The sequence below is a fragment of the Engystomops pustulosus genome, chromosome 4 (genome assembly GCF_040894005.1).
Source record: "Engystomops pustulosus chromosome 4, aEngPut4.maternal, whole genome shotgun sequence".
Taxonomy (NCBI): Eukaryota; Metazoa; Chordata; class Amphibia; order Anura; family Leptodactylidae; genus Engystomops; species Engystomops pustulosus.
The window spans coordinates 53817485-53836242 of NC_092414.1; the positions used below are offsets into that span (position 1 = coordinate 53817485).

The 18758-nt window shown below is 38.2% G+C and overlaps 1 protein-coding gene across 1 annotated transcript in view; it reads left to right on the forward strand.

The window, feature by feature from the left end:
* Positions 1-18758, forward strand: part of SLIT3 (slit guidance ligand 3) — a 315456-nt gene that overhangs the window by 239456 nt on the left and 57242 nt on the right. The window contains exons 13-18 of the mRNA XM_072145924.1: positions 1894-2037; positions 4776-4939; positions 13406-13556; positions 16663-16737; positions 17144-17287; positions 18043-18186. Of these exons, the coding sequence (XP_072002025.1) occupies positions 1894-2037; positions 4776-4939; positions 13406-13556; positions 16663-16737; positions 17144-17287; positions 18043-18186 (822 nt within the window). The remainder of the gene's footprint in view (positions 1-1893; positions 2038-4775; positions 4940-13405; positions 13557-16662; positions 16738-17143; positions 17288-18042; positions 18187-18758) is intronic.

Sequence of the window (18758 nt, forward strand, 5' to 3'; positions counted from 1 at the left end):
TATTTCAATTCTAAAATAATAAATCTCCAACACATTTGTGCCTGCTCCTAGCTTCTATGATTGGAGAAGACTCTACACAATCACAGGCCAAATCTAAGATTCTGCAGGTCGTCTTGTACTGAAAGTGTTTCCATAGATAAAGGAGGGCGCATTCCATGTATATTTCCCATGTGCAATGTAATCTATTGATGGAACAATGACTAAGGATGCTTTATTAAGCATTTACAATATCACATCTTTTTATTTTATGTTTATTACATGCATTGGGCATATTCTCAGATGATAAAAGGGCTGTTTTTGTGTAATAGTAAAATGTTGTGGTTGTTTGTTTACATCTACGCAAACTCTTTTATGTGACCTATGTTCCATTTTATGACAAACAGTTCTATCTGTAAATGGCTGATATTATCTCACACTGTGTGAGATCTCGCTGGATGATTACAAAGTGTTCCCTCTGCATAAGTCATGCACAAGGTCGCATAGTTGTGATTGACTTGTGTAGTGAAATGCAGCTCCTAACCTCCGCAATGGCATTTGATGTTGTTGACAAATAAAAGTCCTGCTTAACACGTTCTTTTCATTTTTAGTATAATATGTTTAAAAGACTGTTAAACGCCAAGAAGTTAGCCATACAGTTTACAGGAAAGGCTGCAAAATAAAAAAATGAATGTGGACTCTGTTCTCTTCTCCCCTCTGTTCTATTGCCATTACCAGGGCCGTCATCAAGGGGGGTTTAGTGTGAATGTGTTTAGGGGGCCACGAGGTGAAGAAGGGGCCCCAAACCACAGAAAACCCTCCTCCCTTCAGGGAACTCACTGTGCACACAGAGCTGGATTATCACTCTGTGCAGGGCCTACAGAATTTAACAGTCAGGGGCCCCAAACAGTCAGTTCTGGCCAAAACTCTCTTTACAGAACAACTGCTGATAGGTGTTCAATATCTATTGAAACGCTATCATGTTTAACCGAGGCAATTTTATATACTGCAATGCTGTAGTCTCTGCATTTAAATGGATCACCATATTGCCCATTGTAGTGAATGGGTCAGTGAGCTACCCATATACAAACTTTATTGTTCGCGGCCCTGTTCTGGTGTGATAGGGGCCTAAGCCTGTGGAAAAGGAAACCACATAATACTTTGATCCCCTTTGTAATATAATACAATCAATCACTATATATAATGCAGTAAAATATTTGCCGTTGTCACGTGTACCATCCATCCCATCCAATCCCTACTTTTTAGAACGGCTTCTGAGCTGGTTGAGCTGCCTTTCATCAGGAGACCAAATATTTTTATTGTCCTTCAGTAGCCTTCATTTTGTAGAATAATTTATATGCAGAGAGTTATTCGCCGGTTGATTAGAGGCAAATATCTTTTATATGGCAAAGAGTAAATGGCTAAGCCAGCTTTTATTATTCTACCAAAACACAACCTCAGGTTTCTGGCTCTTCTTAGGAAATTAGTTTGAAAGAATAAACTAATGCACAAATCAGTGAAATCACTTTCCGATATTGACAGAGAATGTTTTAGTAATAGCGGGAATCAAAGGCTGTAATAATCTAAGGTGAGAATGAAGCTACATTACACCTGAAAATAAGATTTTAATAATATTAAGCAATTTAAGACAAAATATCATAGTTTAAAGGAAATCAAGGAATTCAAGGATTGTAAAACAAGCACATGTCGATAAGCAGGATGAAGGATTGTAAACCAAGCACACATCGATAAGCAAGGTTTTTTTAAGCAGTCAGATCCCTTTGAATGAATTCTGGTGAATGCTGATCATTGTCCTCGATGATGGAATCCAGGCTGTTGTTTTATAGCCCAGTATATAATATAAGAGGATGGTTTATAATATGATTTCTTTTCTTTAATATGATTTTCCTTTTTCAGGCTACTGAATGCTAACAAAATTAACTGCCTACGGGTGAATACATTCCAGGATCTCCAAAGTCTAAATTTGCTATCCCTCTATGACAACAAACTGCAGACAATCAGCAAGGGTCTTTTTGCACCTCTAAAATCCATTCAAACCCTGTAAGTATTTCCACACATGTATAAACATCTTCTAGCGTTATCCATGACTTCTACTTTTAATAGATTTCAGATTATGGATATGGATGTGCGCAATGCATTCTGGTGCTGTCATTTGACACATTGGGGCTCATTTACTAAGGGTCGCAGAGCGCACTTTCGTCGGGCTATGCGCCTTTTTCGGGGAATTACACGGCTTGGACAGGTATTTAACAAGTGTCTGCGCTGGGATTTTGGCGCACAACATCGTTTTTTGGTGCAGCTGCCCTGGCTTCCATATGACACAAATTGGAGGGCATGCCATTGGATGATCTAACTGATTCGGATTGACATTCAAATTGTGTTGCAAGCCCAAGCACTTATATGCCCCACGAAAAAGATGGTGAACTCTGTCGGACCTTAGAGGGGAAGCGACACATGCACAATATTGGGTGCACAATCTTGCATTATTGTGCATTATCGCAGGACAATGCACTTTTGTGCGTACTCCAGCGGATGACTAAGTATTGAATTGAATAGAAGCCAACCACTATAGACATTTTCATTTTACATATTTTTGTGCTCAGTTTAGTGCTTATAGAGATTTTTATTTACTTACCCAGAAATGCACTTGCAATGGAAGCGGAGAACAATGAAAAAGCTTTCAATGTCATCTATTGCGTATTACCCTATTAAAAGTTTGAGATTCAAGGCTACACTGATGATAAATTCAGTTTTGTTAAAGTGGAAAGGACTGAAAACTTTGCATTGTTTAGGTATTCATTATAAAGCGTTATTCACCAGAAGTGTCCTACTTGTATGAGAGCTCAATTTGGTGGGAAGATATCCTACTGGAATTTGACCTCTAAAGAGCCTTAGTCTCTCTCTCTCTCTCTTTCTCTCTCTCTCTCTCAAGGTATCTCCAAAAATGAGTACACCACTGACATATTTGGAAATATTTTATTATATCTTTTTTTTATGAGACAACACTGAGGATATGAATAGAAAAAAAGGAGAGGAGAAAAAATATGTCTGTTTGGGACAAACCAGTAATGGTCTGTTCGAACAACAATAGAAAAAAGGGAGGCTTATTTTAGGACAACATATATGTGACCAATAGTTACTGGGTATCCATTAAAATGTAACTTTTATTTTTATTAGTATAAAATTACTTTATTGTGCATTCATGTTAGTAATATAATGAGTATATTATTGTATATGTTATGAAGACATTAGTATTACATCATTGATAATATATCACTTAGAACAGTGAATGGAAAAGGTGACTGAATAGTGCACTTGGTTGTTATTTATGATATACCGTGTTTCCCTGAAAATAAAACACTGGGGCACATTTACTTACCCGGTCCCTGCGTGATCCCTGAGGTGCGTTTTCTGACGAGGATGTAGCCTGCTGCGATTCATTAGGATCGCGTGCCTGAGATCCTGCATGTTACGCTTCCCCGCTCAGGTCAACCGGAGTTCACCATCTTCCTCCTGGTGTATGTGAGTGCATTGTCTTGCGACACAAGTTGACTTGTTAAATCCCGTGCGTAGTCTGAATCCGTCAGATTGTCCGACTGCCCGCCCCCGATTTGTGTCGCGTGAAAGCTGGTGCGATTGCGACACAAAATGATTGTGTGCGACACAATCCCTGGCGCGATCCCCAAAAAGTCGGGACACCCCGACAAAAATGCGGCCCTAGTGTCTTATATTAATTTTTTCTCCTAAAAAGGCGCTAGGTCTTATTTTCAGGTGGTGTCTTATTTTTCCATGAACAAGAATGGACATTTATTGTTGAACAAAAAATCTACTTCTCTAACACCCAACTCTGAATTTCATGTGACTTAATTGCTATTGGAATCTTTGGCCCCAATATCTCATGTTTAGCAATAGGACTTTCCTTAAATGAGCCCTTCTTGTCCGGGTGGCTGCTCGTATCACAATTGCAGTAAAACGGTCAGTGATTTTACCCCATGAATTCTTTACCAATGTCACAACCTCTTGCAGCATTTTCAGGGGAGGCCATATATTTCTAAACTTGAACAAAATTGTACTAGGTCTTATTTTTGGGGGATGTCCTATTTTAGGGGAAAATATCAATATGTATCATTCACCTTTAGTGTTATGATATTCGCAAATTCACAGCAGTTGAATTTGCAAATATCATAATGCTAAAGGTGAATGATACATATTGATACTATATCATATATTGATACCTTTTCCCCTCAGACAGTGGTCATCCTGTAGGTGTGTTTGGGGTGGTCGTCTTGTTGGAATACTGTCCTGTGGGCCAGTTTCTGTACGTCACAGTACGTGTCGGCATTTATGATTCCCTGAATGAACTGTAGCTTCCCACAGCTGGCATCAATCATGCAGCCCCAAACCAAGACACAAGGTGCAAAACACACTTATCTTCATACTCCTCACCTAGTTCCTCACACATACACTTCATATCATCAGATACAAATAACATCTCATCAGACCCCAAGACATAGTACCACTAACTCATTTCCATTACCTGCTTGCCTTTAGCAAACTGTTTGTTTTGATGCATAATCTTTATAGGCACTTCGGATTCATGCAGACCCTAGTGTGGGCAAAATGTAGAAGAGTTGATGGCTAATAAAGTAGAAATAACATGCTGTAAAATTAATATTAAAATACTTTTTTTTCATTTTGAAAGCCCATTCCAGTAGATGAAGGGGCAGGTAAATGCTGGACGCTGTCACCTCTGGGTAAACTTCCTTCTTCTCCACCAGACATTTAGCACAGAACCCATTTGTGTGCGACTGTCATCTAAAGTGGCTTGCCGACTACCTGCAAGATAATCCAATAGAAACCAGTGGAGCCCGATGCACCAGCCCACGCCGCCTCGCCAACAAACGCATCAGCCAGATCAAGAGCAAGAAGTTCCGTTGTACAGGTAATTCATTTACCCAGGCCAAGGCTGCCTCTTCTACTAAGATATGAGCATTTCCAGATAGGCTCATAATCCAATCAGCAAAAACAGTGTTTTCTGTAATGGATATTACTGAGCAGCTTTTTAAATTACATTTGGCAAATTCGGTTAGAGAAAATCAATTATACAGATAGGTTTAAAAAAGAAGTAGCAGAAAAAAATGTCTTCTTATTTTAGAGTAACACAATTTGCTTCCTAATTTAGTAAACATAAACTTAATCTTTGAGGTATATTCCAGAAATAAATGAAAGCAGCTTATACTTTCAGCATGATATTGGTGGCAAATTGTGACTATTAGACATATAAAACCAATGCAAAGTGATATTTTCACCAACAGTTTCCAAAACTACTATAGTTTATAACCTTTTTCGTTTTGGTCTTCAAGCCTGTAAAAATATCTAGATGGAAAGAAAACTGACAGGATTATCTTTTTGGGCGGGAATCCTCTTAGTAATCTGTGTGCAGTGAGGCAACAGTAGAATGACAATGCCACTTGTCTTTCCGATGGAAATGTAGAGGATGTTATATAGAGAAGTGGCATTTGGCCTCCCGCTCTCGGTTCTGACTTGTGCCATTGTGCTGCAGTGAATTGTAAGACTGGTATGTGAGGATCCCTGCTTTTACTTGTAAGGAAACCTTGATAACTTGGTTAGCTGTAGTTGGAAGTCCCATAGCACCCAATAAGTTTATCTTGAATAAGGCACAATATTTAGAAAGAATATATTTATATATATTTATGGAGCACTATGCTCATATACAGTAGAGCTTCTGTAACAGACATATCTAAGATGGTGTGTGTCTGGTTTAGGGTGACCCTGGATCACTCTGTATTGAATCTGATTAAGTAAATGTTTATTATACAGAATGAATAGTGGACTCAGATCCCACCCGTACAAAGCGCATATCTTCTAGTAATTGCTTCCGAAAGTCATTCATGCCTTCCAGCTACACAATGAAAATCAATGCAGCCACATGTATATTAATATTACCTTCTCCCTTGCTGAAAACTCAGCCTGAAAGAAGCATATGTGAATACCTTGTGTGCACTCATACTGACAACATTACTTGTTACAGGGTCTTCTATGTGTTGTATCTGCGGAACAGTCATGTAACCATACTAAATAGATGCATCTCCTGCCATGCTTGTCATGGGTATTTAGTCTAGCTTATTACATTGTGTCATTGAAGGTAATTGAAACTGCCAATCTGTAGTGTAATATAAGCAAAAGTATAAGAAAAAATTAATGTAGCGTGTATTTTCAAGCCAAGCACAGTATGACAGGTTCTATTGTTCTGCCATAAGTAACACAAGACGCTGCTCTTCTTGCTAAATGACATTGTACTGTATGTCACAGATATAGTCTTTTGCTGCCAAGACACTGTAGGCACATATCATGAATGTGTCATTCATTCCAATGTATATAGCACTAGAGTGATTGGACAATGCAGTCATATAGTCACAGCATACAGTATGCACACAACCACGAGTATTCAATATTTTATAGTAATCCTGGAGAGTTTATTTATTATAGGCCTACTCATGATTCACAAAACATTTCCCGGAACTGCCACATGAATCACTTATGTCAAGGCTGGTATTTAGGTTACTTCTATACAATGGTACTAAGCCAATGAAGTCAAGGATAACAATAAAGAAGTATTGCTTTTATTTTTTTATCCAAAGAAGTCACTGTCAGCTAGATGCACCATGCTAAAAAATTGTTTCAATGTACTTTTTTGAGACTTAAAAAAAAGTCATCTTTATCATATTATAGATTTAGAAGAACTTCCTATTATTGAATTTTGTTTCATAAATGAGGGGAAGACTGTTACTTTGGGTTTACAACTGGTGCTGTCCTAACATGCTCATCCTTGGAGATTGGAGAGTAAAGTTTAGCCAGGAAAGAGTTCAAGGGCCACCAATCAGGATGGTGATCTAGATATAGATTTCAGCTATAACATGGGCCATGTTCTGGCAGATACTGTAAAAATTTACCTGGCAAGGGCGTCTACACCCTTGTCTGCCTTATCCCCTGCCCCCCCCCCCAATTTATTTTAAAAGTGACGCATGGTACAAAAGGGGTAAAATATTCCAAACCTTATGGCATGAGCCAGTGATTGTAACTGGTGCATGAAACGTGAATCACATTGATTCTATTGGAGTCCTATGACTTTCTTTATGTTGGTTATTTTACCAAATGAAAATATTTTAGGGGGTTTCTGATGGTAATGGATCCTCTGACAGAGCATACAAAACAATTGGCGGATATGCTATAGGATATAGGAGTGAATGAAATTATTAAGTCGTGACAAAATCGAGAGGCCACGTCTTTCAGAACATGTACTTGAGAAACAGGTAAAATTCCAAATATCTGGCTAGAAACCAATGTTATTTGCAATGAAAGGGGATCCAACTTTTTAAAACAAAAATTTTGAAGGAAATAACACATGGTAACCAAACAGTGGTAAGTATTCAATATTGTGTGATTTCCTGCTCATTGATTCAACATACAGTCTGGATCATGTGAAATTGTTTAGATAATCTAGATGAGCAACATTACATTGCTAAAATACCTGCATTTTTGAGTGTGGGCACTGAATGTCTGTTTTTTTAATGCAAACCTTATATAAAGATTTCAGCAGCACTTTATGACTTTAACAGCGTGAAACTCCTGAACCTATAACCAGTTTTGCATAGAGATCAAAGGGGTATTCCGGGAATACGTGAAATTCATATCCAAATGGGGCATTAATATATAGGGTAATATGTAGTTCTTGTTTAAAATTTTGCACCCTCTTGCAGAAAATGAAGAATAATGAAGAATAAAAATGCTAATAATCCTTAAATCAGTCCTGTGACTTTATCCCTGTGTGTGGCTGCTGGTCACATGTCCACATGTCCTGCATCTGCGTGAGCAGGTCATGTGATCCTCACTATGTTTGGCTGTAGTCGGTTGGTTGCAGTGCACCAGTATGGCCAGTGTGTTAGTGAGATATCATAGTGAGGACAGTCTGTTACATCATCACTGGGAGTAGAGCATAAGAGGGAGGAGCAGTTACTGAGAACTGAAGGATCATGGGACTTGTAGTTGTAGGTTGCTGGCATCTTGGAGATAACTCCATCTACTTTAGAAAGCCAATAAAATTGATATTGAGTTTTGTTGTATACATTTATTTATGGTGTTATGGGTTTTTGTATCCGATATCATATTCCTGGAATACCCCTTTAAGGAGTCAGACAATATTACATAGGTTTTATCTATATGACTTTAAATGTATCTTCCTATTTCTTCTTTCATCCAGAAATATCTTTAAAAGAAGGAAGAAATTATAGCTTTTTACAACTAGTAAATATTTTTCTGAAATGCAATAAATAAACTACAATGTCTATCCTGAAAATAATGGATATTGTAATTTGAGAAACTACTGCATTTTACACAATTTCCTTGTCACTATTTTCTGCTTTAAGGAGGCATTTGCCATTATATCTAATATCTTTAAAAGGCAACATCATTTTCTTGTCCAAGACATGATAGGAGTTAAGCATCTGATGACCAACTCTTAGTGATAAGCAGGACAGAGGCCTGATCTCTTGAAAGTTACATGTGAATGAAGTGATGACCACCATTTGATTCATGTCAGAAATGCCTTCGTAGGTGTTCAATAAAACTAGTGACCATGCATGAACACCATCACTCCATTGCTTTCTGAGCCTCTGTCCGGTGTGTTGATCAATGGGGGGGGGCCATCTGTTGAAGTTCTATTTTTCTTATACCGTTATTCCAAACCAATTTCAAAGAAAGGATAACATTGTGCAAAATGGTTGTGTCGAAAGGTGAACCCGATATGTAAATACAGGGCTTGAATGTTGATTTTGTTTGTGTGATTCTGTAATTTATTTTTTCTTTAAGGCTTACACATCCAGGAAAAGCAAACTTATATATTGACAGCATTACTCCATTGCATCTACAACTAACAGATCCACACCAGGCTGCCTGAGCCGTTCCCTTCTAGTGGAAGGGCTCAGTTGTCTTAGGTCTACAGCTTGTTCTCTTCCAAGCTTCTCTTCATATCTTTCTTTCTTTAGTGCTGCTTAACACTGGCTATGACTCTTAATGGGGTTTTCCTTTGTGCTTGATCTAACCATGTGGTAGAACAATACAAATTGAACATGGTTCTGTCAAGCACCATGGAAGGCCACATACTTTCCTGCCGCATGGCATGCTGGGATTCTCCTACTATTAAAAGGTGAGAAATGCATTTCAAGAAGAAATAAAACACCATAAAAATATATTAATATAACCCAAAACTAATTTGTATGTGGTTTTATGAGTAATTGTGAGGTGAGAAAAACACCTTCATGCACAGGGAATTTTTTGGCAGGTGCAATTCCTGACTTGTGATACAACTTACTTGCTCATATTTGGTACTACTGTACATCGCAGGTCCTAAAAGTACCATCAATATAGAAGATTTCTTCATTTTTCACAAATTTTTGTGTGTCCATTGAGTTAATAAAACTCAAAAACTTTAGTAAAACTTTAATTTACTGTTCATCTTGATATCACAAAGCATAACACTGGGTAACAAACTCACTATTTCCGCATTGACTAACTCTGCTCTGCCGTGTATGTTTTAGGGCAAGATCACCATGTTAACCCTGGTTGTCTGTTATAGTTATTCTATTATTCTTTATGCTAAGACAATGGGACAGATTTGCTCATTCTTGGAGAGTGTAAACTGAGAATAGAATAGACAGTCTTACAATAGGCAAAATTTATCACAGTGGCTGAGGCTAGATGATACATGTAGTGCAGCTTTATCTGTCTACTCTTAGTTTATACCGCCTATTGTTTCGTTTATATCGCCTATAGGCTACGGTATGTTTGAAACAAAAATTTATTTAATCATTTTGGCACATGTCCTGGTATTTTTGATGCATTTTTATGAATTTTAATGAAATTTTTGCACTTTTGCAAGTGAAAGATATAATGCAAACCTTTGATATTACCTTTCCTAAATCTCATGTATTCAAATTCTTCACAATGGAGGCAATAGTATATCTATATTAAATAATTGGACCTTGAATTCTATGAACTGCTGAATTCCCTGTTGTAAAGCCTCGCTAGAATATTGCATGGGTTGATGGACGTACACATTCAACTAGTCCTGTAAGCAGATGGCTGGATTTTACATGAGCTCCCCTTATGGGAATACGTTAATAGACCAGCCACCTGTCAGTGATTTCAAGGCTCACGTTCACATAGTAAATTTTATCTGCATCTTGGTGGTTGATTTCTGTTTTCTAGTAAAAGCAATGCATTTTTTTTGTTTGACATTTTATGTTGATTATAATATTCTCAGGCTTGTGTGAGATGTTTCTAATAAAATAGTAATCTCATCATCAAATATTTTTTTATTGTATATGTGTGCCGAATATATCTAGAGGGTCCAGCCTCCTAATGTACCTGATGAACAGTTGCACTCACAAACAATTCTATGCCAGGTCCTGCAAGTAATTGATACTATGTGAGGGCTTGTACACCAGGCACACGTGCTCTGTTAAATTCCCTCTATATATATATTTGAAGTTTGATTACATTAGTTACATTATGACAGTTATGACTTTAACACTAAATGCAGATTAGCTCTTCTGGGGAGGGGGGGTCACCCCAATGCATTGACATGGCAGATACAGCTTATTGGGGCAGATTTATTAAGCTGCCTGAAAGTCAGAATATTTCTAGTTGCCCATGGTAATCAATCACAGCTCAGCTTTCATTTTACCAGTGCTCATGAATATTTTAAAGGGGAGCTGTGATTGGTTGCAATGGGCAACTAGAAATATTCTTACTTTCAGACAGTTTAATAAATCTGCCCCATTGTGTCAATGTATAAAATATCTCATGATGAAGACTGGTAGAAATGTTTGTATTTCTTATTTTAATTATGTTGCCTTGCTCTGTGTAGCACAGTTGTTGTTATGTTGCAGGGGCTTGCTGTGGGCAGGATTACCAATAGAAAGTATTGTGTACGTCCATTGTTCCCCTGTCCGTGTTACAGGGTGTACAGTAGCGCTGTAATTACTCACAGATTTTACAGACAACAGAACTGATACTGCTGTACTGCATTTCACTGGAACAAATGGTGTCCAGCACAACCCCAAGGCAGCGGGCCTAATGCCTCTGGGTTATAGTGATTCCACAGGCCGTGATAGGGAGGTCAGGGTGGGGTCGGTTAGTATATGATGGAAAGACAAGAAGTTCAGTTTTAGAAAGATTGAGTTTCCAGAAGAGAGAGGACATGATGTTAGAGACGGCAAAGAGTCCTTCCCTTGTGTTCTGACGTAAGACAGGGGTGATATTATATGCAGAAGTATATAGCTGGGTGTCATCAGCATAGAGATGATACTGGAAAGCAAATCAGCTGATGGTTTGTCTGATGGGAGCAGTATAAAGGGAAAAGAGAAGAGGACCTAGAACTGAGACCTGTGGAACCCCGACAGTGAGAAGAAGATGAGAAGAGAGATCCAGAAAAGGAGACACAAAGTGCGTCAGAGAGATAGAAAGAAAACCAAGTACAGTGTCCTTCAGGTTAATGGAGTGAAGCATCCTGAGGAGGAGCCGATGGTCCACTGTATCAAACGCTGCAGAGAGATCCAGAAAAATGAGGAGAGAATAGTCACCTTTGGACTTAACAGTGAGATCATTGGAGACTTTAAGAAAGAGCGGTTTCAGTGGAATACAGTATGAAAACCAGATGTAGGGGTCAAGGAGGGAGTTAGCAGAGAGAAAGATCAGGCGTTCCAGAAGTCCGGGAGATATTAGAGACTGGTCGATAGTTAGCAGCACTGGATAGTTCCAGGGAAGGTTTCTTTAGTAATGGGGTGACAACAGCGTGCTTGAAGGAAGAGGGATAGACACCAAAAAGAGAGAGAAGTTGAAGATTTTAGTGAGGTGAGAAGTTACTGCTGGGAAGAGGGACTGTATGATACGTGAGGGAATGGGGTCATTGATACAGGTAATGGGGCGAGCATAGGAGAGGAGCATGGACATTTCTTCCTCTGTAACTGAGTTTACCTTTGGGGTTTATAAGGAGTGAAGAGTATCAAAGAGTTTTTTGGGATTGTTAGAGAAAGAAAGAGGGTATTAGATTAGTGAAATGTACCTGTTTAGCAAGGTGAAGGGCAGAGTTATAGGTTCTGAGCAAAAATTCAAATGTGCACAATTTCTGAAATTTTGATACTTTCTAGTCTGATGTGGTCGTGACAAGTTAAAGAGCAGGAGCAGCGGTGCTGATTGTACAGTGTTGTATCTGCAGGCACCATGTCTCAGATCAGGAGATGTTGAACAGGTTGTAAATAGTGTCCTATCAGCAGGCAGCATGTCATAGAGCAGGAAGAGCGGACCTTATTGTACAGTATCCTATCTGCAGGAAGCATGTTACAGAGCAGGAGGAGTGGAGCTGATTGCATAGAGTCCTATATGTAGGCAGAATGTTATAGAGCAGGAAGAAGAGAGCTGATTGTGTGCATGTTATAGAGCAGCAGGAATGGAGCTGATAGTACAAAGCTCCATATCTGCAGGAAGCATGTCATAGAGCAAGAAGAGTGGTGCTGGTAATAACGTGTCCTATCAGGCAACAGATTAATAAAAAGTTGTGTGGCAAAAGTGTCTGTATTACTTGTCATTGTCATGACTTTTTTAAACCACTGTAAGTTTTAGGCTTAAAGGTTCGGTGTCTACATCTTTTCAGTAAATGACAGTGATTAAGTGAAACCACTGACATGACTTAGAAGCTGTAAATGAGTAGAGGTTTCAAGTTAAACACTGTTATTGTGTTTGAAAATGTTAGTATTACAGTTGTGGATCAGACGCAGTTCAACGTGCCAGCTTCTCTTTGAAAGAGTATTGTTCTCTAGCATGTTGATCAGGCATTTCTGTTACCAATTTGAGTATCTAGTATGCCTATTAGGCTCTATATCATCAGGCCAGTGGTAAGAGATTGCTTACTCCGGTATACTACACTATACCAATTGTTCTGGAATGGTGGGGGCCAGAGAAAACATATGTGACTGTACTGGAATCAGTGGATCAGCACCTATTAACATGCATGGAGTTGGACTAGGGGTTGAAAAGTGCTCTTTGAAAAAAAACACATTGATATTTTACCCACTGTAATATGTTAAAGAGGTTGTTCCTTCTTGTACTTTGTATTTGAGCCACCAGTGGCTGACCTATCACATTATTAGCTTATCTTTCCCATACACTTTATCTTTAATATTAATATCTAACAGGGTTGTTCTGTCTTTTCTCTGGTTGTAATTCATTTTCCCTTTAAATTGAGCATAGATTCCCTCCAGTTACCTGCTGATACTGTATTTGAGTTGCCTTCTAACAGGTTTATATGACAAATGAATGTTTCCCACAGGATCAGAAGATTACAGAAGCAAGTTCAGTGGTGATTGTTTCATGGATCTTGTTTGCCCTGAAAAATGTCGCTGCGAAGGAACAATTGTTGACTGTTCTAATCAAAAACTCACCCGCATACCCAGTTATTTGCCAGAGTATACGACTGACTTGTAAGTTTAAAAAATACAACTTATTTATCTCTAAAATCTAAATAAGTACATGTACATATATTCATATATATATATACTGCTTGTATATGGGGTGACAGATCTGCAGGTGGGTCTATGTTTAGAAAACACTGCAAAACACTTGTGGCAAAACACCTGCCACTGCAACTTATCTTTAGGCTTCATGCTGACAACCGTATTTGGGGGCTTCACAAATTGAGGTCTATTGTACACGATCACTGTGCAATTAACCTACTATGGGTATCAGACAGCCATTTAAAATAAAGAGCAACTCCTTTCGCTGCCAATATTGCAGCTCAGCTCCTATGCAGCGCTCATCACCCCATATCCAACTAACCGAAACAGGCCACAAACATTTGCATCTCATTTGTGCATGAGGACTTAAGAATAGGGATTGTCTCTTGACAACACTTTATTTTAAACGTGGCTAAATTCACATAGCATACACATGTACAGCATTTATTGAAAACGTCTTTCTCTCTTCTCTGGAACACAATCCATAGTATTACAAAATGAATAACCTTCTATGGTAGGATCAGATTTTATTGGACAGAAAATAATTAATGTTATAATAGAGTATGGAATACGCTCCAGGAAAGAAGGAAATCTCCATGCAGTGTATAAATGTGCAGATGATATGAGCTGCTGATGAAGTAATGAAAGTATTTTAGAGGGCAAGTATAACAGTGATATGTGGACCCATTGTGCCAAATTAAATGGTTTGGCTTAACGCTACTCCAAAGGCTGTTGCCCAAATGACCCTCAGTTTCAAACAGTTTCTGGACCACACACGCTCACAAAGCAGACAAAGTGGTCCCAGTATAAATGGTAGCTGACCCAGGCAGGTTGAGAAAAGTAATTGCAAGGCAAAAAGGGAACACGTAGAAGTGTAGTAATAGATACAAGCAAAGATATGTGCAGGTGTAGCACTTGTAGAGCTGTAACATGGGATTAAAAAAAGTATCTTTCACTGTCCTGCCAAAAACTAGATCTACGAATATAGAATTACACGGCTCTTCAGGGCTCCTAACTAGCACTGTCAGCAGTCCTCCATGGACAGAACTGTTGACAGATTCCCTTTAAATAGATAGAGCTTAGCTACAATATCAGAAACTTCCAATAAAAAAGGAACAGAATGTTTTTCCCACTGTGAACAAATCTTTCATGTTATTCACACAAGTTATAATTAGAATAAAACTAAAGCCGTGACAGGATCTATCGATATGTTATTTTTTCAACAATGAATATGGTTAGGTTTTTTCCCCATCTCTCATTACATTCATATACAGTAACCTGACTGTAGAGATCAGCAGACTTACAATTTGGCAATGAAACATTTCTGATTCACCAGAATAAAATGTGAACTCATGTAAAATGAATACCTTACTCATTTGGCTTTGCGCTTTCCATTGATGGCTTATCTAAATACTGATATCTGTAGACCACCACAAATCTGTTCTTCTAATCCAGGTTTTCAAAGCAAGTTTAATGTAATCTGATGGGGAGAAATGCTGACTTTGTTTTCTGTCTAAACAATTTAAACTAACATGATGGGAAAATTGGGCATAGTACGACTCTGCTTGTGCCAAAAAACGCTTTGTTAAAGAAGCTTTACTTAGGGGAAGTTAGAGCTAACTTTATGGATATGTAACGTTTCAATTTTCCACCAGTTTGTTCACACATTGTAATGCAGGTCCTATAGCTGCGATTGAACAACCTAATAAAGAATAACTAAAGTACTGAACTTGTAATAAGAAACCTTCTTATCTGTAATGATGGGGAATATAGATTTTTAAAACTATTTCATTTATATGTGAAAGGGAGCAGAAGAGATGAGGGATTATGGTTGTGCTTCCTGGTCATTCAAATCATCAACACGGGTCATGTGCTTGTATGCAAAACATACTTTTACTCAGGACGAATGGCAATGCGTATTGACGCTGTATTAGTGTCTTCGTCATGCCACAGTACAATGCACAGTGAGTATCCGCTGCACTCTTTATTGAACGCCTTGATTTTGGCCTAATGAAGACACCAATACAGAGTTGAAATGCATTACCATTTGTTCTGAATAAAAGTATCTTCTTTATACAAGCACATGACCTTGTTTGATGATCTGAATGGTCATGAAGTGCAACCATAATCTTTGATCCATTTTGCTTTCTTTCACGCTAACCTATGGGGGCATCATCTGTGACCTAACTCAGAAGGCCTATACATCACCTACTTAAATTTATCACTAGGTGAACAAGTTTTTTTTATAGCTCAAACTATAGCCAAACTATTCTTCTCCAATAATCACCTCTCTATTTTTTATATCTTTAATGTAAGGATATATACAATAAAAATAGCACCATTTACACACTGAAATAATTTTAAAAGAGTCTTGTGATCTTATTTTTTTGTTTAACTGTACTGCATACATTTATGGTGCTGGGATTAGTTTTAAGACTAGCCTCAAACCCTCAGAACAGAATGAAATATCCTATTTAGTTGAAATCACTTTTCCTAATTGATTTCACTATCACAATGATAGGTAAACAAATATGTAGGCATATAACACAGGATCACACCATTAACTATGGGTAATGATCACAGCTCGCCTCTTCCCTATCCCTGCCTATTATCCTCTGCACAGATCACAAAACATACAATCAGTAAATCATCTTCCGACTACAATCTCTAATGTCTATGTAGATGCTATAAAAGTACAACTATGAACATTGCAGAAGCTCAGGCAAAATGGTTCCTCATGTAATTAAATCACCAAAAATATATGATCTCCATCCAACTTTGTCTGTAGCAAATAACTTTTAGATAGTCCTGTTATACCTCGCCTTTGCAGGAAGCACAGTGTTGGTCCTTTAAGTCCTATTTACCCCCTGTACCCTTATTATTGTGGTTGTTTAGAGAACTATAGATCATAAGGGAAGTAGGTTACATTAGTCTTTGTTTCCTTACCAGTCATTATCTGTCTGTTCTTCATTAAACACTATCTCTTCCACCCTACCACAGCTTTTTGAGAAGGATTGAATGTACATATTGAATTATGCATGGAAGTTTATGAGTTTCTATTTCTATTTAATAGGCGTTTGAATGACAATGAAATCTCTGTCCTGGAAGCAACAGGAATATTTAAGAAGTTGCCAAACCTGCGAAAAATGTAAGCAAAACCGTGTTAGCTAATTTACTAGCCTTCTGCAGTCTTCCAGATGCTAGGAAACCCTGCTTTACAATGTTGGATCTTATTCAGTCTCCCACTATCATATATGCAGTAGTTTTCCTTGTGGTTGTGCTGTTGTTCCTATGTAATCCATCAGTAGACTACATAAATGAAAGCAGATTATAAAACAGTCTGCTGCCTGGTAGATCACGGCACGATTTTGTCACTTGTCCTGCGACATGGAACAATTCGGATAATCTCCTAACATGTTATGGAAACGGAAAGAAATAAATGAGTGTATAAGTATGTGCATGTGTAGCTGAGGGACAATGCTACATTGCTTATATAAACCCTGCCAGATTGTCATCTTCTGATAATAACATGTCCAATGTTTTTATTTTTACAGAAATCTGAGCAATAATAAGATCAAAGATATACGTGAAGGTGCCTTTGACGGTTCGGCTGGGGTGCAGGAGCTGATGCTGACAGGAAATCAGTTGGAATCTGTACAAGGACGAATGTTTAGAGGTCTCGCAGGCCTCAAGACGCTGTGAGTCCACCCGATATGTGAAGATCTGTTGAGAGAGTGTTGATGTGGCTGAGATGACTTGTGTTACTTTCCTGTAAACATTCTTCATGCAATAAATAACATAAGTATAATGTTTCCTCAACATATTTGAAAGATTGTGGAAAAAAAGTCTTGGGGAACCCACACACGACATATGGATGTACTCAGGAGGGCTTTGTTTCTAAACCTACGCAGCACAAACACATGTGAAGATGTTGGCTGGAAGCAGTTGAGATAATGAATGAATTGTAAGACAAACTATCAAACAAACATTAACAGTTCTAAAAGAGGTGACATATGATGGAGAACCCCCTGCGATCTGCCTTAACAAGATGAAGGTGTTGCTTATCTCAGAACATATTATAAACTGGCAAAGATTGTTCTCCTGGGATTATGGCTCCTCCAAATCCATAACCCCCTTTGTGCGCACAGCCAGCAGACAGACAGCATCATCTGTCTTTGTTTAGTTTTATGGATTTTGTTAAGTTAGTCCTTAACTTTTCTTTGTTTGTCTTGTTCTACTGCCAAATTGTCTCCTATATCAAGAACTTTCTAATGATATTGAGAGTGCTGCATACAAATCTCCGATCTATATAGCAAGCTGCAGAAAACAGGAAGTATCAATCTGTTGGACTGTTCGAGTGTCACGTGTGAACGTGTAAATAGTCCTAGAACCAAGAGAATAAGTTTCTGTTCAAGATAATTTGTCCTTAATTCCTGTAATTCCTATTTTGTAGGATGCTAAGGAGCAACTTGATGACCTGCATCAATAATGACACATTTACAGGACTGAGCTCTGTGAGACTTCTTTCTCTTTATGATAATCGGATAACAACGATTACACCAGGAGCATTTAATACTTTGGTCTCATTGTCCACAATGTAAGTTATTTTTTAAAGGGGTTATATTAATAATATCCTACATATATCTAGAAAGCTATTGGAGGTTGCACCCCATATGAATCAGCATGTATTATTATGGAGAGGGGCTGGCTTTAAAGCACCACCCATGACACACAACAGTCTCTTTTTTGGCACTGTGGTAGGTCCATGAAATCCAGCCAATGTATGGTCCTTGATTCAGGGGCCAACCGTGGTACTGTGGTTCTAGTTTTGCTTAAACAAAATATTTTTAAAAAATAAAACATCTCACAACATACAGTATCCCATTCTGGAAAACGTTTTAACACATTTCCCAGAATCCCTCAGTGGAGTGTTAATGACACTCTCCATAAGGAGAGCTGTTACTTCTCCATACTAGTCGAAAGCCTTTCCCTCAGCTAAACCAGTTCCCTATACTGTACCAAAGAGATGCAACCACATTGAAACAGTGCTGTCTACAGTTGGGAATCTGTTCCTTATGGAGTAGTTATATTGCTTAGGCATTTATCCTGCATCGTGTCATTAGGCTTTCTGAAAAAGGCATGCTTGATGTTCAAGGGGTTGCCTTACAA